Here is a 24,502-nt window from a genome sequence, read left to right as displayed (position 1 = left end):
CTCTCGTAGAGCGAGTCTGTGTCGTCGCTCCATACAACTGCCGGGAATAAATCGACTTATAAAATGATCATCTACACGTTATTGATAGTGTTAACTGAAAGTGACTAATGAAGTTCGGGGAAAAATGAACAACAGTTTTATTGGTTCAAATTATGGATTTGTACAATATTGTGATTATGGGATGTGATTACTAACAATTCGTAAGTACATAGTTTAAGATCACACTTCATTGATGATATTTACAATATAATACTTATAAAGAATATTATTTATAACTTATGTAAGTAATACGATAAAATAAATACGAGATGAAACAGGTAAAAAGGTTAAAAAAACATTAAAAGTTGACGTCCTACATAAGTAACAGTGTTTTTTTCTTAAGTGTACTTGCACATGCAAATTATGAAACCAATTTTGGTGGTATCTCCATTGGATTTCAACATATTATGTAGGCACAGACATAGGGTTATTCAAGGGGCGGATTAACAAATTTTTGAAAAATCGGCAACGCATTGGCGGTTCCTTTTGTCTGCAAATGGTCATGGCCGGTGGCAATCACTTATCTTCAAGTGACCCGTCTGCTCGTTTGCTCGCCATTGATATAAAAAACATTTATATAAATAATAATGCTTGAGCAACTGAAAACATCATTGTAGAAAGATATTTTGCGGGAAATTGTTTTTCTCCAGCATATTAATTTACCTATGAAAAAAACGAATATTTAAATGGGTATTGTCGTACGATCACGCTGTAGGTATTTATTTTTCAATATATTGTGGTTTATATTTCAACATATTTTGAGGAAAAAAGTGATTATAATTAACTTATCGGCGTCTCAACCAAGAGACGCCCAATACTGGACATAGGTGTCCAGCAAGGTTCGTTACACAACGCGATCTTATGCCGTTTGTATCTAGCAGTTCTCAGCAACTCGCTTAATATCATCCAACCACGCAGTGGTGAGGTCTTCCAATGCTGTGCTTTCTGGTGCGAGGTCATCATTCAAGCACCTTGGGACCCCAAGACCTTTCTAATTTTGTCGAATTATGTGCCCCACCCTTTGCCACTTCAGCTTCGCAACTCATTGAGCTATGTCGGTCACTCCGGTCTCCGGTCTTCTACGCCATAGAATTTCGTAGAAGTACTCCGAGCCACCGTAGCCCGCTGTCACTCTGAGCTTTAAGCACATTATTATTTAAAAATCTATAATACTTTTTGGGGCGTTTGTCTATTTAAACAAGGCACACAGATAGCGTCCATATTTCTGATACATTAATCAATACAACAGGCATCATTTTTTTTAATCTATAATATTTTTTGGGCCGTTTGTCTATTTAAACAAGGCACACAGATAGCGTCCATATTTCTGATACAACAGGCAAACACACATTGTTCAAAGACTATTCCAAACCTTAGCGATTCGGTGCTAGGTTGCAGAACCGCAAAGCCCGCAAAAAATGGTCGCACGCTAAAGCTAACTTGTGTCTGAATAAAAAAAGGTGCCCGATGGCTTCGGCGAGAGTGGCTAAAACCAAACCAAACCAGACCAAACCAAACCAAATCTTAGCCACTACAGAATGCACTTTCCTTAAATAAAATATTAAACCTGTTAAACCAATGAATTTAATTTCATATTATTTTTGCCGCTGTTCCAAATAGCCAAAAACAGTATAATTTCAGATATTTGAAATACAAAATGTGACTGATTAAAATGTCAAGCTTCTGAAGCGTGCTTAATATTTGGAGCACGGACATCAAATAAACAAAGCGGGTTGTTTCAGTATCCCCAAATCAGTTAAAAGCGTATAGGTCAATGGGGCAAAGGGAGTCAATGGGGCAAAGTAAATTACTACGCAGCGACATAATTTGTGAAATAGCATTCTGACTATTGCAATGCTATAATATACCTATTATGCGTTTCATAATATGTGAAGAAGCAAATGGCAATGTATGGCATGCAGGTATAGTACGCGACAGGTTGAGATGTCAATCGGGGTGGGAACGCCCCGCACACCCGCACAGCCCCCGCGCTAACTCGGTGCGATATAATATTTCAGGAACCTTCTCATATCCTATTTTTAACCCCCGACCCAAGAAGAGGGGTGTTATAAGTTTGACGTGTGTATCTGTGTATAATTAAATATTTTTTTGTTTGAAAGGTGGCTTGATCGAGAGTGTTCTTAGCTATAATCCAAAAAAACGGGTCAGCCGTTTGAAAGTTATCAGCCTTTTTCTAGTTACTGCAACCTTCATTTGTCGGGTGTGTTATAAATTTTTAATTTACACTTAAACTAAATTAAAATCGGTTCATTAGTTTAGGAGCTACGATGCCACAGACAAAAACACAGATACACACGTCAAACTTACAACACCCCTCTTTTTGGGTCGGGGGTTAATAAACTTAGTACAACCTACAGAATGCTCCAATTCCAATGCACAAGTCTAAAATATCCACAGTTTTGGGGCACAGAAATCAAGTTAATAAAGCACTATTTTAGGTACAAAGTCTAAAAGAGCTGGAAATAGGTCGCGACTTTATTATACGAATTTAATATCACGGCGTAGGCATGAAATACGCCTTTTTTCAAATGATGAAAAATATCTCAAACGCAAGATCTTAATATTACTTTAGCACTAGTTTTTTTCACTAACTTCTTTCGCGTGATACCTACTTCTACTTATTTTGACTGTGACGTATTTCTTTGCTGTAATAAATAGCTTATGTTTGTTATAAGAGGATTATATTAGTTGCGCATCCCAAAAAAACATAGTATATTAATCAATCAAACTCAATGTAATTTTGTTGAAGACGTTCTAGAAATTAATATTATATTATTTGTCTGTGGTGTTTGAGATAATTATAATATAGGTACAACAAGTCCATGTTTTTTATAAAAGTTAGCTCTTGACTGCAATCTCACCTGGTGGTAAGTGATCATGCGGTCTAAGATGGATGCGAGCTAACCTGGAAGGGGTATGGCAGTTTTTTAATTAAACTCTTTGTAAATATTTCGGAATATTTTGAAAATTTTACTAATATCATAGGCATTATCGCACAATTTAAGTAACCTATTTTGTAATAATAGGTAACCTTTTATGTAGTAATCGTTAGTGGTGGTATATTTTCTGAAGACCGATTACTTAGTTGCTTTTCATAACAAAAATGAGGTTGGTTGCCATACAAATTACTGACACGAGAACCTATAGGCTGGGTTAAGGTTAAAAGGTCAACTTGCCACCACCCGCCGATATATTTTCACAATAAACACTTTATAACTACTTGGATATTTTATACATAAGATATTTTTCGATTCCGTAGATCGATTGAACACCTTTAAAACTTTCGGGGCGTAGAAATCAAATTATCAAAATTTATTTAAAGCACAAGACTGAAGTGACAAAGGTTGACTCACAAGGGTTCTTTCCAATTAAGACGAATTTAAAGAGAAATTGAACGTACAAAAGACCCTATTTTTAGTGCCTTATCTCGAATATTCCTATCAACAAGTATCTACTTGCGAAAATCCATAAATGAAATGTTTTTGATATACTTATTCGATATACTTTTAACCGTTATCTGTTTTTATCATGTATCTCTACCACTTTACGCTAGACCGGCGATTGCTGACCTATTTTTGAAGTAACTTGATTTTCGTCATTTTATAGGCGCTGATAGCATCAGTGAGCGTCATGTGAGACTGAGTACTGCGAAGTGAAACTAATTTGTGATAGATATCTGTTAATATAGTGTCAACATGACACAAAGTTTAAATTTCAATTCCCGGTACGCTCGATAGGGTGCTTCGAAACGGCACTAATTACAGTCATCAAAAAATATGAAAGGAAAAGTTGACTAACTGACTGCCTGACTGACTGCCTGACTGACTGACTGATCTATCAACGCACAGCTCAAACTACTAGATGGATCGGGCTGAACTTTGGTATGCAGATAGCTATTATGACGTAGACATCCGCTTAGAAAAGATTTTTTTAAATTCATCCCCTAAGGGGGAAAAAATAGGGGTTTGAAATTTGTGTAATCTAATAAGCTAGTTTTGTATGACACACCTCTTCCAGTGTACTTGCATTATTATGTCAATTTCAGTGCTCAGAGCAATGCCACATTTTTTATTTGTACTAACGGAATAAATTAATAAGCGTATTCTGCCTATTAATTTTGATGATAGATTTATGTAATAGTCAATTAGCAACAACGCGTTCCTGTCATTTTAATGTATATATTTTGCAAAATTAAGCTCGGCTCTCAGTAGGTATTTATTAAAACTTAAATAAAAAGATACAGAACAGAGCGAACGTGAAATTTCGTCTCTACGCATTATTTACAATCACGATATAATTTCGTGCAAATAATAAATCCTTTGTGTGTTTAATTACGACATAGTTTGTATTTAACTTCCATTGAAATTTGTAGTATGCTGTGTAAGGCTGATTTTAGGGTTCCGTACCTCAAAAGGAAAAACGGAACCCTTACAGGATCACTTTGTTGTCTGTCTGTCTGTCCGTCTATCTGTCTGTCTGTCTATCTGTCTATCCGTCCATCCGTCCATCATGCCTGTCAAGAAAACCTATAGGGTAGGTACTTCCCGTTGACCTAAAATCATGAAATTTGGCAGGTAGATAGGTCTTAGAGCACAAGTAAAGGAATAAAACCTACCTACCTGCCTTTCATGATTCTAGGTCAACGGGAAGTACCCTATAGGTTTTCTAGACAGACACGACGGACGGACGGACGGACGGACAGACAGACAGACAGACAACAAAGTGATCCTATAAGTAACAATACGGAACCCTAAAAATTAAAATCGCGTTTAAGATCAGACCCCCGTGTCCCGATTTTAGTTTTAATCTAGATTCAGTATAAGTAATAAATATGTAAAAATATAAATAAAAATAAGCAAAGAAGTAGGTATATCTACCTACCTAAATTATAAATAAAATATTTTTGTTTCAGCTTTACATATTTTTGAGTAAGGCAAAACTAATGTTGGCTCTGTTTGCTCTACATCTCGCTTCACGTATTGCCGCAGGCACTTTTGGTCCAACTTCCCCAACCCTTTACAAATACAACCAACAAAAGTATCTTTACAATTCGAAGTTAGAAATAAAACGGTAAAATTTAAATCATTATTTGAGTTCTGCCCATTAAATAAATTTCCTCTCTCAAATTCGACTTTGAAGATCAAATTTTGTGCGTCTCGCCTAACAATATAACACAATTAAATGCAGACAAGGTTGTCTTAGCAAATATTGTATTAAAATACGCAGATTTGCATGATATTATGTTTTAATATTAATGCTTTAAGACAGAAACCTCGTTTAACGAATCATTATTTGAGACGTAGGTACCCATTTAATTTTATCTGCGTAACTTGAATTTAAGGAACAAATTTAATACGACCCAATGTAGAACATAATCAAACAAAATTATAATTATAATTTAATTTTATTGATAGCTAGCTTATGGTCATCCGCGTGGGCCATGGACTACACGTATTTGACACTCCTATTCCACGAGCCCAATCTGAGCTGTGCACTAAATAAAATTATAGTCTGTGATTGTGCGTTAATAGACCAGTCCAGTCAGTCTTTTCCTTTTGTATTACATATTTCATATTAGATAGACAATATTTAGATTAGACTAGTTGAAGCGTGGATTTAGGTATTTTTGGGTTAGGAATTACAAAAATAGTGAATAAGTAATGACATATTATAATATTCATTCATGTATACTTATGATAAAAGTATATGGACGAGTTTGTTACAATTTAGCGTTTTTTATACGGAACACTGATTGTGTAAGAATAACTTGCACTTGACCGGGTTTCTCTTCTCTATTGTCTTTCATACGAACAAGTAGATTTAATGAATTACTGAGCGGGATGGAACATGCTTTTAAATCTAAGCTGGATTTAATAAATTACGAAGCATTATGAAGTTACGTTGCCGCGTGTCCGTATAACCCATTTAGAGAACAAGAAATAATATTACTTATGTTAAAACAATGTACATTTGTCTCTCTAAAACAAAATGTTCTAAATACCTATAAAACTGACCCATATTGTGCATTTTATTCACTTTATCCACTCTTAATCACTAAAACATTGATGTTTTACTATAACTGTATAATTGATTTTTAGAGTATTACTCAATTTCTAAGGTGGCCTAAAACTACATGCTAGTAGTTACTGCATTATTTTATTTCTTGACGTGGAATTTAGTAAAGCTTATGTGGTAAATTGGAGTTGGTTGATAGTAGGAATATAGAGCAGTGACTTATTTGAATTCGCATAACCACATTTCTATGCCAAACCTTAAATTTGAAACAGTTAAAGTCAATGTATACTATTCCAACCAATTAAGAGGGGTCTCTCCGTCACTCGATCCATACAAACGTAGTTCCAATTTGAATATTAAGCAACCCAAGTCCATGAAATTTTGCAGACATATTCTAGAAACTAAAATCTATGCCTGTGGTTTTCCAGATTTCTGTTAAAATATTCGGTTTCAAAGTTACGCGGTCTTAAAAATTCACATACAAATCTTTGAACTCCTTTAATTTTAAAACTACAAATTTAAAAAAAAATCTAAAACACCACCAGACACAGATATGTTTCTAGAATATGTTTCTAGAATATGTCTGCATTTCATGGACTTTTGTTGCTTAATACTCGAATGAAATCGGAACTACGATTGTATGGAGTAAGTGACGGAGAGAACCCTATTAAATCGCATTTCTAACCTTAGCAGTGCAATAAAAAATGAAAAGATCCCTACAGGCTACAACATAAATAAGCAGCTAAATTAATTTCGAAAACCTTTACCTTTGTACACCGAAATCTAAAACCGAATAAAATCCCCGCTAAAACTCGTTAACGCTTCAGGTGAGTAATAAAAATTCTCACTTTTTTATCGTAAGTACCTCGCTTACGGTCGGGTTCATCCTTTAATTTTGCCCGCCTGGATTATTTTTTATACATTTTTTGCAGTTACGCGGTTCTTTGAGGCGAAAATTTTAATTAACCATCTGAAAAGAGTATAGTGACAAAATTTAATTTTACGTCCGGCTATACTTAGACTTGCTTTCAACAATAATACTCTGTATTTTTTATTTTTTTATGAAAGAACAAAATATCCTCAAAAACCAAATTAATTAGTAGATACGATAGCCCTCGATACGCCTATTATTATATTATTTTCTAATAAAGTAGGTATAGGGTCAAAATATACGCACTTCAACTTAGACCTCAAGCATGTTTGTCGCCATGCGCAAGCCTATCATGCAATAAAAAAAAATAGAGTACTTGGTAACTCTTCGATAAATACATACGTAGACGTAAGTAGTGGTTAATGGTCTTGCGATAATTTTTAATATTTATCATAATAATTATATTTAAACTAATATTATACTGTGGGTAAATATTACGAAGTAACACCTACCTGCCAATACCTACGTAATTTACTGGCATTTGATCAATACCTATAAAAATTCCTTCTAATATAGCAACTATACTTTTATAAGCAATTGCTCACTTTTATTTTTATAAATACGATTAATATATACCTTTCAAGATGATAATTATATTAGTTTCGTCAATTTTAATCTCAACGAATTTTTGTGTGTTACTTTAAAGTGTTACTCGAAAATGGCTGAAGCTTTATCCGTACATTTTGAACCTACTTTTGAAGACCCAAAAATCTCTCACATTTAAAATTATGTAGACTGGTCAAATTTTAAAACTTGAAGTTTTGTGAGAGTGCCATGCAAAAATATGAGATCAATTTTCCTCTTTTAATTTCTTCACGAAACTATACCTATAATTAACAATTTTATTTATTACGCACAAACAGGTTGCAAACTTGTAATTTACCGACTGTAAGTTTTAAAGTAGGAAAGAAGTTAAGTAGCAATACAGAAAAGTGGAAAAGTTTTTCATAAATAATGAATTTTTAATTAGGTAGCCTTTTAATAACGCTGTGCGGCATTTTGCCTTTGATAAAGTACCCAACGGAGAACTTACAAGTTTGCTACCGACCTGTTTTGCTGCTCCCAAAATAGGCATTGTTTTGATTAAACTCTCGAAACTTTTTTGAGTGGCGAATGTAAAGAGGCCAAGGTTCTCTTTAGCTTCATGATAACAATATGAGTTTTTACTTAAAAACCACTGTTTGTACTTTGTATGTTTGTTTTTTGGTTTGTCTTTCAATCATACTGCAACAGTGCAATTGATTGACGTGATTTTTTGCATTGAAAACCCTAGAGATAAAGTGATCTATCTCAGTGCAAAAAAAATAGTCATAATAATCGGTTCAGCATGAAAAGGTTAGGTTCTTATTTTATTACTTTGCATAAGTTTTTTTTATGTTTTCACGCATTGGCCTTTATTATATTGAAATTCAATATATTTAGGGTTGCGTACCTCAAAAGGAAAACGGAACCCTTATAGAATTACTTTCTTGTCTGTCTGTTTATCTGTCTGTCTGTTTTTCTGTATGTCTGTCCATCTGTCGTACCTGTCAAGAAATCTATAGAGTCCTTCCTGTTGACCAAGAATCATGAAAGGTAGGTAGATAGGTCTTATAGCATAAGTAAAGGAAAAATCCGAAAACCGTGAATTTGAGTTTACGTACAAAAAAAATGTGTTTCAATTTTCAAAGTAAGATAACTATACCTATTTGGGTATCATATGAAAAGGCTTTACCTGTACATTCCAAAACAGTTTTTTTTTATAATAGTTTTTTATTTATCGTGCAAAATATCGGAAAAAACACCCGAGTACGAAACCCTCGATGCGCGAGTCTGACTCGCAATTGGCCAGTTTTTGTATTTAAACGAATTAAAAGTGTTCATAAATAAGTACAATATCGCAATCCATTTATTTAAACTTCCACGCGCAAACAATTAATATCTATATCACGTAGGCATAACTAAACCACACGTAAACACGTCATCTCTTAATTAAACTTGGGAGCAACATGTTGAAGTTTAAATCGAAACACAACGTAGCATCCCTATTGTTCAAAAGTTCACATGGCTTCGCGTAATCAAAGTGATTGTTTGCAATACCGCCGAGTAAAGTTGTAACTGCTGCGATGAACTCGTGTGATACCTTTGGGCGCAGGAAATTGAATGCCAGTATACGCAGATCACGATGTTTTCCTTCGCCGGTAAAGGAAAACATCGTGAGGAAACCTACATGCCTGAGAGTTGTCTATAAGGTTCTCAAAGGTGTGTAGTCTGCCTACAAGGAACCAAAAGCTTAATTTGCTATAATCCGCCAAACCAAAGAAATCTGTATGGTGCAACATGCAGCATGCGACATGCACCGCCCGCCCTCCCACTGAAAAACATGCAGGAAAAGACAGCCAGCAAGCAAGCCACACGCATCACAAATCCCAACACCCCCGACACCGGAGCATCCTCAGGAGTTGTAGACCTTACAATGCCTATAATTGCAATGAACTATCCTCACTTGATCAGCGTGGCGTACTATGGCATGACTTTGGCCTAAACCCTTTTCATTCTGAGAGGAGACTCGTGCTCAGTATTTGAGGGCATCGATAAGTTGATCATGATAACAAAAAACCGGCTAAGTGCGAGTTGGACTCGCGCATCGAGGGTTCCGTACTCGGGTATATTTTCGGCATTTTGCACAATAAATCAAAAACGCATGTATAAAAATAAATAAAGTTTAGTTTTAGAATTTACAGTTAAAGCCCTTTCATATGATGTACCCCACTTGGTATTATATAGTTATCTTACTTTAATAATAAAATTAATAATTTTTTTTTGATCCTAGCTCAGAACTTTACATGAGATAACGGAGATTGCTTTTATGTTTCGTACACGACTACACATGATTATTATCGACAAGATAATTAATTAAGTAGTTACGTATAGATAGACGCGATCATTCTTGAGCCTAGGTATTGGGAGACTGACAAGATAATAAGCTAAGTAGTTCCGCATATCTATCTATACGGTCTATCGAGACGCGATCGTTCTTGAGCCTAGGTAGGTACTTACAAGTTACAAAGTCTAGTCTAAAAGGATATCATGAAAAAATGTAACGAAAAATCCACGTTTGTAAATCTTATTAACATTGTGATTTTACTTAGCGTAACATGATATTAATATCGAAGAACGTTACGATACTGTAACTTACTTATACTCTGAGGCATAAAATCCATAACGAGGAAATAATGTAGAACCAAAATCGGCAAAAATAGCCTAAAACAGTATCTAATGGAAATGGCAGCATGTTCCTTATCTTTGAATGGTAAGTAGTGAGCAGGACTTGGAAAGTCATTTTTGTCGTAGAACTGATGGCCGTTGGGGCAAATGTGTTCTGGAGTGGTGACCACGTACCTATACCTACCGAGACCTGTAAACGAGAATAAGACGACCTCCAAGGCGCTCTGGTCTAACGATCTTAAAAAAAAACCGGCCAAGTGCGAGTCAGAATCGCGCACCGAGGGTTCCGTGCTCGGGTATTTTTTCCAACATTTTGCACGATAAATCAAAAACTTATACATAATTAGTAGATAGGTACTAGTATGACTTTATTTTGTTTTAAAAACTTCGCTGTTCGCTTGCATAAGTAATAAAGCATAATGAGAATTACTTCTGTGGAAAGTACCCTATAAAAGGTCATGTTGAACTGGATTTAAAATGTGTTTTATAAAATAAGATCGTTTAGAAATAAGCACCAAAATACGAGGATTTCGGAATAAAATGGGAAAGTTTGAGCATTAGAGTTTTTAAAATAGTCGAGTATATGGAGGCGGAGTGCATTTGCACTGTGATTCGAGCACGTATTTGCATAATACGAAGTCAACAATAGCAACACAGCTCTAATGCTTTAAAATAAGTTTCCAAGTTGATTTTCAAATTGAATTATACATATTTTAGTACACTGCGAATCCATATTAATATTATGAATGCGAAAGTGTTTGTTACTTTTCGCGTTACTTCACATCTCATCTGTTCAACCTACTTTAACGAATACTTAGTACAAAGATAGCTTACATCCCGGAGATGGACATAGGCTACTTTGTCCTTGCAAAAGACCGAGTCGATGCATTGCTCCATTGCAGCGTGATTGAAGGACAAATCAACAAATCATTTCACAATATATAAGGGGATTTTAAAGTGTAAACCATTCATTTGTACAGCAATTTTAATAGCACAGTAGTAGCAGTTTTAGTAGTAACAATTCAATTCAATTCAAATTATTTTTATTCAAGTAAACTTTAACAGTAGTAAGAAAATAGCCGGGTTTTAGTTTATGAAAATTTTGTTCAAACGTTCTTTTAGTTTTATGAGATAAATGGTGTTGGAATAAAACAGAACTGAATACTGATTTGTGAAAACACATTCTTCGCTAGAAATTACGTGATCTGCCAGATCTGTATCTAGGTCACGTAATCATTGGACGAAGAAACTCCGTGCTTGACGGTATCTTCACCCCAAGAAACGTTTAAAAACCGCAAAGATTAGACAAATTCAGAAAAGAAAATGTTTTCTAAAGAAAAGACGTTTAGCTCCTACATTTAACACTGATCTGATTTAATCTGACTGCAAAAAAGGAGAAAAAAAATTAGGTTGACAAAACGTGAGTGTTATTAAGTTTAAACCAGGAATCAAACTAAATTAAGTTTAGTAAACAGTACACTAATTTATTAGATACACATTAAACAAACACAAACATTAGATAAACACTAATTTATTAGATAAAGATTTTGTTAACATATTAAAACATAACATATGTAAATCTGAAAACCGCGAATGCGTGGTTACATCATTAAAAAAAAATTAAAATGTGTTTCAATTTTCAAAGTAAGATAACTATACCAAGTGGGGTATCATATGAAAGGGCTTTACCAGTACATTCTAAAACAGATTTTTATTTATTTTTATGTATAACAGTTTTTGATTTATCGTGCAAAATGTTGGAAAAAATACCCGAGCACGGAACCCTCAGTGCGCGAGTCTGACTCGCACTTGGCCGGCTTTTTATTTCATTTGGTCTCGCAACATTGGTTATACTATAAAAAGCACTAACAAATAGTTATGTATAGTAAATAACTATTGATCGAAATTTACTCTGTGATATTCTGCGTTGGCCATTGCGAACTCATGAATACATTATCATATAATATCACAATTCTAACACATACATTGCAGCCAATCCTGGACAGTTGCAATAAATTCCAATGCAAATACTAAATCCCTGGGATAAATAAAATTTATACGAAAGTAATTTTAAGTCTATTCTATATCTAAATTTTAATAATAATAATAATCCGAAAATTAAAATTAAGTGTAGAATCTTCCCTACTTATTAGCTGTAGTAATAAACAATATTTCTGTTCTTTTATAACGCACACTAGAACTATTGAGTTTTCGAAACGATTTTTTTAAACCATCAAAATTTAAAAAATATATACCTAACATAGTAAAATGAATCCGTTAGTATATCCATCGTAAGGCGGACAAGGCGGATTATAAATTGTTTAAACAAAACAGCTTGATGCCCCAGTGCCAAGATGCCGTAGTAGAATGTTTTAACTCGAAGAAAGAAATTCTAACTTATCGAGCGCAAACTTAAAATATAAGAAAAAATATTTTTTTTTCGGCATAGATCCCACTTACAAATACCTACCTAAATATCTTTTCTACCTTTGATTTCAGAGCTCTGCAGTGCAAAAACTGAACAACAATTTTGTTTCATTTTATTTACTTCTAAACTTTCAGCATTTATAAAATAACGAAGGTCTAGCACTCGCTGGCTCTCTCTCCATCAATTAAGACCATAAAAAAAATTACGTTCATCCGTTGCTCCGTTATGGCGTGATTGAAAGACAAACCATCAAAATGAGCAATTCAGATTTATAATATGGGTAGTGATTCGTCAATATGAATTACTTACGAGTTCTGATTAGATGTTAATAAATAATTTTCCAATCGTAAGCGAGCGGCAATCACGTATATTAAAGGCAAATATATCTTCGCTGGGTCCTGAATATTGGAGTTAATATCCAATATTGATCGAATGCTTTTGATGCAGAATAACGTCTGAAGTCCATTGGATATTAAAGCAGAGATTGCTAGCGGATAGAAATTGGCTGCTATATTTGTTTCTGGGTTTAAAGATTCGAGTGCTATAAAGAACCTAGCTACAATTTGTGTTTAATGGCATAACTTGTTAAACAAGCCAATTATTTCGTTTTTTTTTCTCACTTCCATATTAATTATGCTTAGATAACGAAGTTCACTGGTTATGCATCTGTAAAAAGTAATACGTCCGAAAAAGTGTGCCGTAAAGTGACGAAGTTTTATCAATAAAGCAAAGTAGGTCAAGTATAAAACTAGGGCCCTACTATTTATCTAATATATTTAAAATACTACCTATTTGTATTTAAAACCACATTGTGCCCGCTTTTTATAAATCCTGTAGAAAGTTTTTGTTTTCCAGGGTAAAAGTAGCCTATGTCCGTCCCTATGGCATGTAAGCTGTAACACATTTTGTCAAAATCGGACGTGAAAGTTACTACAAGAAACCTATGTCCGTCCAGCTGCAGTGATTGATATAACATCATACCTACTATTGGCTGCGATACGCGGAGTAATAAGTATGTAGGTACCTATATAACATACAAAAAATGTATATCTGTACGTGACTAAAAACTTGCTATATAGACAAGGACCATAGATTCAATAATATAATATTCGTTGCTAATGGACCTCAGTGTTAAAATATCAAATGAAAAGAGAAAAATATGAATAGTGGGTGCCGTAAGAGCTTTGAAGTGGATTTAATTAATGTACCTTTCCCTACTTATTTTGTAACTCTATCTAATGCATAGTTTACATTTTCCTTAATTAAATAGTTTATAATTACTCTAATGGGTAGAGGGTTATTAAATCTTAATTTATGTTTTGTAAAAGAACCTAATTAAAATTGTTGAGTCATAACTCATAATTATTTTATTTCTGCTGTACTTCTCTTCTTCTCTCCACATAGTATTCCCTATTACTGAACTGTTTCCGTGAACCGTATAATGATAGATTTCTTGCGATAATAATGTGGTGGGTTCCTAGATCCTTACAACTTAGACTAAGAGAACGAGATTTCGGTTCTTAGGTTTTAGTTATGATCAGATGTTAGTGATAAAATTACTGGGATCGACTACATCCATAAGCGCTTGGACGATTCAGGTATCGACTTACATCCATAAGCGTTTGGGTGATTCAGGTATCGACTTACATCCGTAAGCGTTTGGGCGATTCAGGTATCGACTTACATCCATAAGCGTTTGGCCGATTCAGGTATCGACTTACATCCGTAAGCGTTTGGGCGATTCAGGTATCGACTTACATCCGTAAGCGTTTGGACGATTCAGGTATCGACTTACATCCGTAAGCGTTAGGGCGATTCAGGTATCGACTTACATCCGTAAGCGTTTAGACGATTCAGGTATCGACTTACATCCGTAAGCGTTAGGGCGATTCAGGTATCGACTTACATCCGTAAGCGTTTGGACGATTCAGGTATCGACTTACATCCGTAAGCGTTTGGACGATTCAGGTATCGACTTACAACCGTAAGCGTTTGGGCGATTCAGGTATCGACTTGCATCCGTAAGCGTTTGGGCGATTCAGGCAGGTAGTCTAAAAGCAGAATAATAGAATTGGCGAATAATCATCCAGCGAGCGCTTTATGAAAATGAGTTTGGTAGAAAGTACGTCTTAGATAATTTCAATATCTTTGTAGTCTTCATAAATATTCAAATTAGCTTCATAAAATGAGCGTTTACATAAAAATTACGAAAAGATCCGACTTTAGAGGTCGACTGATACATTACGTTACGACATCATGATTAACTTTACTGATGTAGTTTTCGGATTTATAATATGATTTAATATGAATATGGACTTTAAAATAAGGATTTTCAAAAACTTCACCTAAACTAACCCAGAGTGAGTTGGCTGGTTAAATATATTTGGATATGACAATAATCTATGACAGAGTCGTAGAAATAAATTGGCATAGCAGCGTGGACGTAAAATATGCTGTGTGGACCAATAAATTATGCTGAAATTTCGAAACATGGCGGCAGCGAATTTGGAATTTCAAATTCACCAAAGCGTGGAGTCTGAATCTTTACAACAATTTACCATGTAAATAAGGGGAATAATGAAAATATGCTTTCGCTGCTGATGCTATATCGATATAATATAGCTTCATTTTGTTTTTATAAAAATATCAGATGGGTCAGCGTAAGTTCCGGTTTTGTGGTAACTCATTGATTAACTCAGGAATCAGGATGCAAGGCTATATCAGTAGGCGATGCCCGTATCTTCGTCCATGTAGATTAAGGTTTTTAAAAATCCCGTAGGAACTCTTTGATTTATAGGAAACAATACCTACGAGTATATCCTTCCCCGAAAGACAAGCTGTCTAAATAGTTAAATTGATGGGTCGTGAAAGGTTTTGTGGGTGCGTTCTATAAACTTGAATATATGCATAATATAGCTCATATTCGCGTGTAGAACATTTCATAAGTAAGTTCTCTGTAATCTGCTGGGAAATTTATAAGTCACTAAGTGATCCGCACCGGCTTTGCTTGGGTGCTGAAAACATGAGAAACTTCATGGAAAATCGCAAGTTTCTAGACCCAGTGGTCTGAACTATCCCTTTGTGACCAATATGACTATTATATAAGTTTTTTTTTTTAAAGAATATTAGCCATGTTAAAATAACTAATATTCCCCTTTCCTCTCCAACTAAGCGTCAGGCTTGTGCTAGGAGTAGGTACGACAATAGTGCAACGGGTGGGGTTTGAACCGTCGACCTTTCGGTTTTCAGTCCACTCCTTTACCGGTTGAGCTATTGAGGCCCTATAAGTAGATTGGCTGACTTCTTTTGCGTGGATAGAGGTTTTTAAATTCCCGTGGGATCTCTTTGATTTTCCGGGATAAAAAGTAGCCTATGTGTCAACCCTATGTCATAATAACGAGGAATATTTTGCAGTGATGGTGTTGGGCGATGGAAGCGCGCGGCGAGCGCTGCAGGCGGCGCTTGCTTGCTTGCTGGTCAGCTCGCTCGCTCCCGAGCGACTGGAGCCCTGTGCGGGCAGCCCGCTCTGCTCCTGCCGCGCCGCGCACATGTCCTGCACTGCTGTACCGTTGCATCGATTTCCAGGTAAACATCTATGTTCTCCAGATATAATCGACCACGGCAACTAATCTCTACGAAGACTAAGTTCTACCAAGCCGGTGTCACTTAGTCACAAATCACAATATGACCAGAAATGCAACGCGAGCCTGCCGGCTGCTCCCGAACTCCTTTGATCTTATAAAAGAGAGAGAGAGAGAAAGAGATATTTGCTGGTTCGTCAGGTCACTAGCTCTGGACCGACTTGAACCCCGTGCAGGCAGCTCGTTCTGCACTGCTGTACCGTTGCATCGATTTCCAGGTAAACAATAATGTTCTCCAGACCGAATGTCGGCCACGGCAACTAATCTTTATGAAGACTAAATTCTACCCAGCCGATCTCACTTAGTCAGAATATGACCTGAGATGCGGCGCGAGCCTGCCGGCTGCTCCCAACTCCTTCGATCTCATGAGAGAGAGAGAGAGAGAGAGAGATATTTGCAGGTGCAAGAGCAACAGCTTTACGTGCTCTCCGTGGCAAGGAGATATAATAGTTTTCTAACTCCAAACTGCTATTGAGAATTTCTTGACAGAAAACCCCGATATTTTTTTGGCTCAACCTAAGACGTCCTCATTAGATCATAATTGAATAGGTAACAATCTCTTTCAATGTCTCAAGAGTGTCAGAGAGAACTCATTTATGTTTAACGTATCTATCAATTTGTCATATAAACTAAAAAGCCAATATAAGTCCCTAGCAGACAAGTTCGTGTTCAAATTAAATAAATATGTCCAATTGTATAAAAGTCAAAAGTTGTCTTCCTGTCCAGTCAATAGCGGACGAATATTATTTTTAAATTCACCGTATATAATCTGCAAGTTTATTTTTCAGAGTGGCCACGAATAGAATTGCAGCATCTGGATATAAGTATGTCCAATCTTGAAGTAATATCGGAAAGTGCTTTGGACGGGCTCGAACTACAAACTCTAGTTTTAGTTGCAAACAGGTTGCATTACATCGAATCTCATGCATTTAGGTAACTCTTCTTTACTTCAGTCACTTGGATACTTGACTTTCTCGGCTCTCTGTGAAACGTCTTAATAATTTAAGATCTTTTCTTTCAGTTCCATGTCAAACAGTCTTGCGTCGTTAGATCTCGGTTACAACGAATTCACACAAGTACCTGAGCAAGGACTGAAAGATCTTAAAGTACTTAATTGGTTAAATTTGCAAAAGTAAGTTACTTTTTTTACTCTAAGAAATAAAATTTATTTTATTTATGAAATGAGTAATGACTTTAACAGAAAATCTTATTTACAGTAACTACATTGCAGAGCTCAGTCCTGGCATCCGTTGGCATCACTTAGAAAATACATTGACGAGTTTATCTCTAAGTAATAATCAGTTAACGGAATTGAAATCTCAGGCGCTTACATCTTTAAACCATTTACTACAGCTTGATTTAGATGGAAATTATCTTCGCAGTATCGACATTAATTCCTTACCAACTTCCATAACAGTCCTAAAAATCTCAAATAATTTCCTACACGAACTATCCTGTGATTTACTATTTAATCTCCCTAGATTACAAATGTTACACATGAGACATAATTGGATTAGGTTCGACATGAATTCTACTAATACAAATAACAAAACTAAGAAGTTAGAAAAATTAGATTTAAGTAACAATAGTATAAACGATACGACAGAAATATTTATATTTCGTGAAATCCAGATTAGGCAAATTATCCTAGATCTCAATGAATTGACGGTAGTTCCCAGATTGTTATTTACAAATAATCGGATAGAGAGATTATCGATATCGTATAATAAACTTAGTTCAATTTATCGTGATGTTTTTCTTTCGCTCAAGAACTCTCTCGAACATTTGGAAGTGGAGCACAACAAATTGTCTCATTTGCCGGACAGTTTGGCTCAAGTTGCGCGACTCAGACATTTATCTCTAGCTTACAATCAATTGGAAGATTCTCCTTTGCTCCCAAATCGCATTCAGACACTCTCGCTAGCTGGAAACTTTTTAACTTCCATGCCCACTGCACTTCAGACTCTCGAACCGGGTTCCATTCGCTATCTTGATTTGAGTTACAATAGGATATCTAATTTGGTTCCAAATGAATTTAGAGATTGGTCCTCTTCTCTCGGAACTCTGAATTTAAAAGGCAACAGGATTGCACATATTTATAAAGATGTTTTTCCAGCAAGCATGCCTGTAAAAGAAATAAATTTCAGTTTTAATGATTTGTACTACATACACCCCCAGGCGTTTTCAAATTTAACTGGGTCCTTACACGTCTTGGAACTATCTGCTACAATTTTTAGTGGTTACTTTCCTTTTGAAATAGACGACCCGTTGGAAAACTTAAGTTGGTTATCGTTCGACAACAACGATTTTCATATTTTGAAATTGACTGAAATGTCATTATTTCCAAACTTAAAATATTTAAATTTAGACTATAATAGAATTGTTGAAATTTTTGTAGATGAAGACTTTAATAATATTTCTTTAGCGTTAAGCAACGTGCGCATTTCATATAACTTCCTGAGCTTAATTCCAGCTAAAACCTTTTCACATTTGCTCGAGTTAAGGAACTTAGATTTATCTTATAACCGTATCAATAACTTAACTAAGAACAGCTTTACAAACTTGCCCAACTTGAGATATTTATCTCTTGCGGGTAACGTAATCGATTCTATAGAAACAGAAACATTTGTCAATTTACCAAAACTGGAGATATTGGAGCTCCAAGGAAATAATTTAACATATCTATCACTTTATTCACTATGCAATGTTTCCAGTCCCTACATAACATTTACACTTAACGTAAGTAGCAATAACATTAAAGCTATCGAAGGGGACAGCATAGTTACCATAAATATATTTGATGGCTCACATAACGACTTTCATGAAGTGCCAAATAGTTTTTTTCTTGCAGCTGAGTCCGCTATCAGGCAAATTATACTGTCTCATAATAAGATCACTCATATATCTAGTGAGGCTTTTGCGCAGTCTCTATATTTAGAAATATTAGATTTACATAAGAATAGCATAAGTGTTATTAAGAGAAAGTCTTTTACAGATCTTATATCGTTGCAAATATTAGACTTATCATTTAACTCCATTTATCAGATGTCTGTAGAACAATTTTATAATTTACGCAAGTTAAGATATTTAAAAATGGACCACAATAATTTAAGACTTCTTCCCAGAGATGTATTTAAAAATACTGTTATAGAACATTTAGATTTAAGTTTTAATGAAATTTCTTTGTTTCCTGTCACAGCGCTCTCACATATTGGGTTCACGCTGCGCTATCTCGATATTTCAAATAACAAAATAGAGTATTTGGATAGTAATATATTTCGCAACACTCAGTTCTTATTGAATCTTAATTTAGGAAGCAATTTATTGACAGTCCTGTCCGATAACACGTTTTCAAGTCTTGGGGGTTTGCGAAGATTGGATTTAAGCTTTAACTCTATTAAGGCAAACTTTAAGGAGCTGTTCCACAACCTCCCTAACTTGAGGCATTTGAACCTTGCAAATTTAGGCTTAAAGTCAGTGCCTTATCTACCTTTAACAAATTTGACGAGTCTCAATTTGACTTCAAATTTCATTACCAGTTACAAAGAGACTGATGTAAAGCGATTAGCGAATCTGCGCCATTTAGACTTAAGCCATAATCGACTTACCTCTTTAGTGCCAAAGATGTGGGTTCACCTAAAGAATTTAAACGTACTAGACCTGTCATACAACCCTATCGTAAGAATCACGCCAAATAGTTTTAAAACTTTAAATAATTTATCCTATTTAAATTTAAACGGTCTAAAATACTTAGACATAGTCGATCAAGACTCTTTCCGTCCCTTAATATCCTTGAGATCCTTGCACGTGCAGACGTGGTCGACGATAAATCATTCCACTTTTCGTCTCGCAAATATCACATCCTGTCTTCCCTCCTTATACAAATTGTTGGTACATTGGTCGGATGAAATGATAGACAATCAACTGCACGGAATTGAAGCGAGAAAGATTAGGTACTTGGAAATTAGAGGAGCCAATTTGCGGAGGATATCCGACGACGCGTTTGAGCCGTTCGCTAATAGCCAAGAGATATTCATCAGAATTAGTGAGACGTCGATATCTAAACTACCGGCGGCATTTATGAAACATCTCTCGCAAGTCCCTCAATTAGGCATCGACGTCAGCTACAATCAAATATCGAGGCTTGATCCGGCGATCTTCTACCCCAATTTCACAAGCTGGAGTCACGTAGCAACAAAATTGCTTTCAGGTATGTTATTTACTTAGATATATTGAATGGTGGATAGCTAAAAAACTTATTTAGTGTATCTGTTTGGTTCAATCAGGTATACATTTAGTAATGAGTTAATTGAATCTATAGAGTTAACCAGAATAAATGTGGTGTTTATTAGATATTCAACATATTTTTAAAGAACGCATTAATTTTGGTTAATAACTGTTACGCCATTGGCCTTCTATTCAACGGTAGGGGGCTCGTAGTTAGCAATCAACTATCACTTGCTTTAACGGTGAAGGAAAATATTGTAAGGAAACCTGTATGACATTGATGTTGTTTCCATGAAGTCTGCAAATCCGTATTTGGCCAACGTGGTCAACTATGGCATAAAACCCTTTGTTTTTGTGTTTTGAATGAAAAAAAGTGAGCCACCATGAGTTTGATGATAACAATAAAATTAAAAGTAACTTCGAATACATAAGTTGGAAGTCATGTATAAGATAAAGAATTAATGGTTGTATTCCCAGGGTTTTAACCTTCTCGTGTAATATGTCTCGTACATACTTTATAAACATCTAACAACCATCTACTTTGGCCCCATCTTTGTAATGAGTTTTAATTCTTAATAGCCTCCCAAATTTTCTGCTGCGAAAATTGCGTTTGAATTATAAATCATGTGTTTCGTTGTCATTATTTAGGTGGTTTGATACTGACTGGGAATCCGCTACGGTGTGAATGTGAGCTGGCTTGGCTTGGGGCTTGGCTGAGGCGATGGCTGCAGGAGAATGAAGCTGGGGGCGAGTTGAGAAGGGCTGTACGAAGCGCTACTTGTAAAGATTTACAAGGTCGGCGTATACCACTATTGCAGCTGAGAGCAGACGAAGCAGAGTGCCATGCTAGTGCACTGTCGAGTGACGCGCAGCCGAACTATACGAACATCATTTACATATTCATTATTACCATCTGGACTATTCTTCTTAGGTGATAAATTGTAATAGTAAACTAGTGTAAAATGTAAATGACTAGCAATAGTGATGTGCGTTAAATTCAAGTGAACATGAACGGTGCAATTGAATTGAATTAGGAAATGAATACGAAAAGAAATGTAAAAAATAGCTGTAATGGAATTTTGTAGGATAACTTTTATACGTTGCGAATTTTAAATATGTAACTGTATCCTGCGACTCTATAAATAAGTAGGTATATAGGTACTTAACATTTTCTAACGAACTGACCATGTTTTTAATTTCTACCAGAAACGTAGCTAATTCTGAGCCTCGATTGCGATAAAGTGACAACTACAATGTCATGATCGCAATTACCTACTTCTGATTGATTGACACTCGCTCACTATATTGGCTACAGGGCATTGTTGCAACAAGAATAGCATAATTTCAGCTAATCACAACAATGGCGATTGTAATATGTAAATTGTAATGCAGATTTTCCGCAATCGACCTACACAAACACCAAACTAAATTAAATTGCTCTAATACTATCTCTTTCAGAATGCTCCGTACTGAAAATGATAGCACTAGATTGGGAACTGACAGTTTAGTTTAAAGATTTTGTACAACAGAATTAGCCACATTGGTATGTTTTTCTTTTGTTCCAAACTAATTTAACTATGGGATTAATTAATTATTACAATAAATAGTTGCCTGTAGCACTATTATTTTGTAAAACCTAGTCAATTTGTACACTATGTCATATCTGAATTCGTGTAAATATGTAAAAAATAAATATTTTTCATAAAAATAAAAATGTTTTTTTCTGATCTAAATACCATGATAATAATAGAAAAAAATGTTGTTCCCATACATAGGTAGGTACTAGTTTGGACAACTAAGGAGTGCATACATTTAAAAACCCCCGACTCAAAAACCTCTATAAGAAAACTAGAAAAGAGCTCATTACTTTCAAACGTCTGAACCAATTTTCTTCGATTATAGCTAACAAAAAAATAATAATTAAAATTCGTTTAGGAGCTACGATGCCACAGACAGATACACCGTGAAATTAACACCCCTATTTTTGGGTCGGGGATTAAAAACTGTTCGGGACCAAATAGTAAGTTGAGGTTTCGATGACCTCTCTGGCGCAGTGGTGAGCGCTGTGGTCTTATAAGTTGAAGGTCCCTCGTTCGAGTCCCGATAGGGGTAATATGGAAATTTTAACTTCTAAATTGTCTCTGGTCTGTTCTGGTGGAAGAAACTAGCCATGGCTAAGTTACCACCCTACCGGCAAAACTGTGCCGCCAAGTGATTCAGCGTAAAAAGCGATCAAAGTTATCCAGCTTCATCTTAGACTGCATTATCACTTACCATCAGGTGGAGCCTTGTACTTATCGGAATAAAAAAGGTGCTTAAAATAGTAAAATCATTTTCACCTCTACAATTAGGTACGCTCCGAGATACAAGCGTACTCAACACATTTCTGTTAGTACCTACCAAGTACCAACCTAATTAACATTGAGAGATAGAACTGTATTATCTACATTACAGTACAATTCTGTGGTGTATCTACATTTACGATTTAACCTCGATAAAACAATGGGAACAGGGATCATGGCTGTATTGTACATATATGTATACCTACTAAGATATTACTGTCTATTACTTGCGTTTCCTCAATCACAATGGGCGCTCTAAAACGTAGTCCATCCATACTTAATATTATAAATGCAAAAGTGTGACTGTCTGTCTGTCTGTCTGCTACCTTTTCTCGGCCCTACAGCTTGACCGATTCTGACGAATTTTGGTAAAGGGTTAGCTTATATCCCGGGGTCGGACATAGGCTACTTTTTATCCCGGAAAATCAAAGGTTCCCACGGGATTCCCAAAAACCCATCCGCTTAAGCGATTTGTATGAATTTTCGTACCGAGGTAGCTTGCCTGTAATTGACATAGGCAACTTTTTGTCCCGGAAGATCAAACAGTTCCCACGGGATCTTTAAAAACCCAAAACCACGCGGACGAAGTCGCCGGGCATCCTCTAGTACTCCATAAGTACTTAGTTTGAAAGCTGGAAGCTTAAAAAATTGGAAGTTCTCAACATTGGGCAAAAATACATTCGGTAGAGTTGTATGGCAAAACACAACACACATGGATATACTTCGTGGATTTTAGAGGTAAGTAGATACTTTTATGTTTAAAGTTTATATCTAGGTATTGTTTAGATAGAGACTAGAGTTGTATGGCAAAGCACAACACACATGGATAATGGATATACTTCGTGAATTTTAGAGGTAAATACTTTTATGTATAAAGTTTATAAGTAAATCATTAAAAATAAGTTAAACTCCTTCCCTAAATCATCTTTATCAACTGATAGACGTCTATTGCTGGATATAGGTCTCTTCTAGGGAGTTCCACACGCCATGGTCTTGCGCCGCATAAATCCAGCGGCTCTCTGCAACTTGTTTGGTGTCGTGCGTCTACCTGGCTACCTAGTGAAGGATCTTACGACGCTGGGCCTTCCAATGTGAGGTCACTATTTTAGCACCTGGCCTTTATCGGTTTTTCGAACTAGGTACATACCTAATATTATGTGGCCTACCCATGCCGCTTCAGATTCGCAAACCGCTGAACTAAGTCGGTTTCGTATAAAAAACAGTCTCCTACGGATCTCCTCATTTCTGATTTGACTACGCAGAGAAATATACGCATACCTCTCCATCGCTTACTGACTCTGAGCTTTTCGCTCATAAATTGAAAAATACTCATGTGTCAGGGGATGCCCACTGGAAGCAATGCTTCTACACCTTTTTAAATGAAATTAATTTAAAGTGGACTAGACTAGACCGGACCGATCCAGTCTCGTCCGGTTCAGTCCAGTCGAGTAAAGTTAGTTGTTTAGTTGATTAATCAATACAAAGAACGTAAATATTTAACGGTACGCAATCGCGACTGTGGAACAAATTGGCTAATTATCTTTATACAAAGGCCCACCACGTTTCTGTTAGTGCCAATAAAAACTACGAGGTGATAGATAACAACCTACAATCGCTAAGAGTAGTTTACTCGATTTGTCCTGATTAATCA

General features: G+C 35.7%; 1 protein-coding gene across 1 annotated transcript; it reads left to right on the top strand.

The window, feature by feature from the left end:
- Positions 1-22,188, top strand: LOC123871741 (chaoptin-like). Its single transcript, XM_045915679.1, has 6 exons — positions 1-200; positions 16,056-16,226; positions 17,071-17,215; positions 17,304-17,414; positions 17,500-20,492; positions 21,158-22,188. The coding sequence occupies exons 2-6, from the start codon at positions 16,058-16,060 to the stop codon at positions 21,442-21,444; spliced, it is 3,705 nt and encodes a 1,234-aa protein (XP_045771635.1). The 5' UTR covers positions 1-200; positions 16,056-16,057; the 3' UTR covers positions 21,445-22,188.
- Positions 22,189-24,502: the final 2,314 nt, after the last annotated feature.

The sequence above is a fragment of the Maniola jurtina genome, chromosome 14 (genome assembly GCF_905333055.1).
Source record: "Maniola jurtina chromosome 14, ilManJurt1.1, whole genome shotgun sequence".
NCBI lineage: Eukaryota > Metazoa > Arthropoda > Insecta > Lepidoptera > Nymphalidae > Maniola > Maniola jurtina.
This window is presented reverse-complemented; position numbering and strand designations above follow the sequence as displayed.

Bases quoted from the DNA above. Each gene is read 5' to 3' on its own strand.
- LOC123871741 (XM_045915679.1), top strand. From the start codon at position 16,058: ATGGTGTTGGGCGATGGAAGCGCGCGGCGAGCGCTGCAGGCGGCGCTT. The intron at 17,415-17,499 runs GTAAGTTACTTT...TCTTATTTACAG, and splicing joins AATTGGTTAAATTTGCAAAA to TAACTACATTGCAGAGCTCA. The intron at 20,493-21,157 runs GTATGTTATTTA...GTCATTATTTAG, and splicing joins AGCAACAAAATTGCTTTCAG to GTGGTTTGATACTGACTGGG.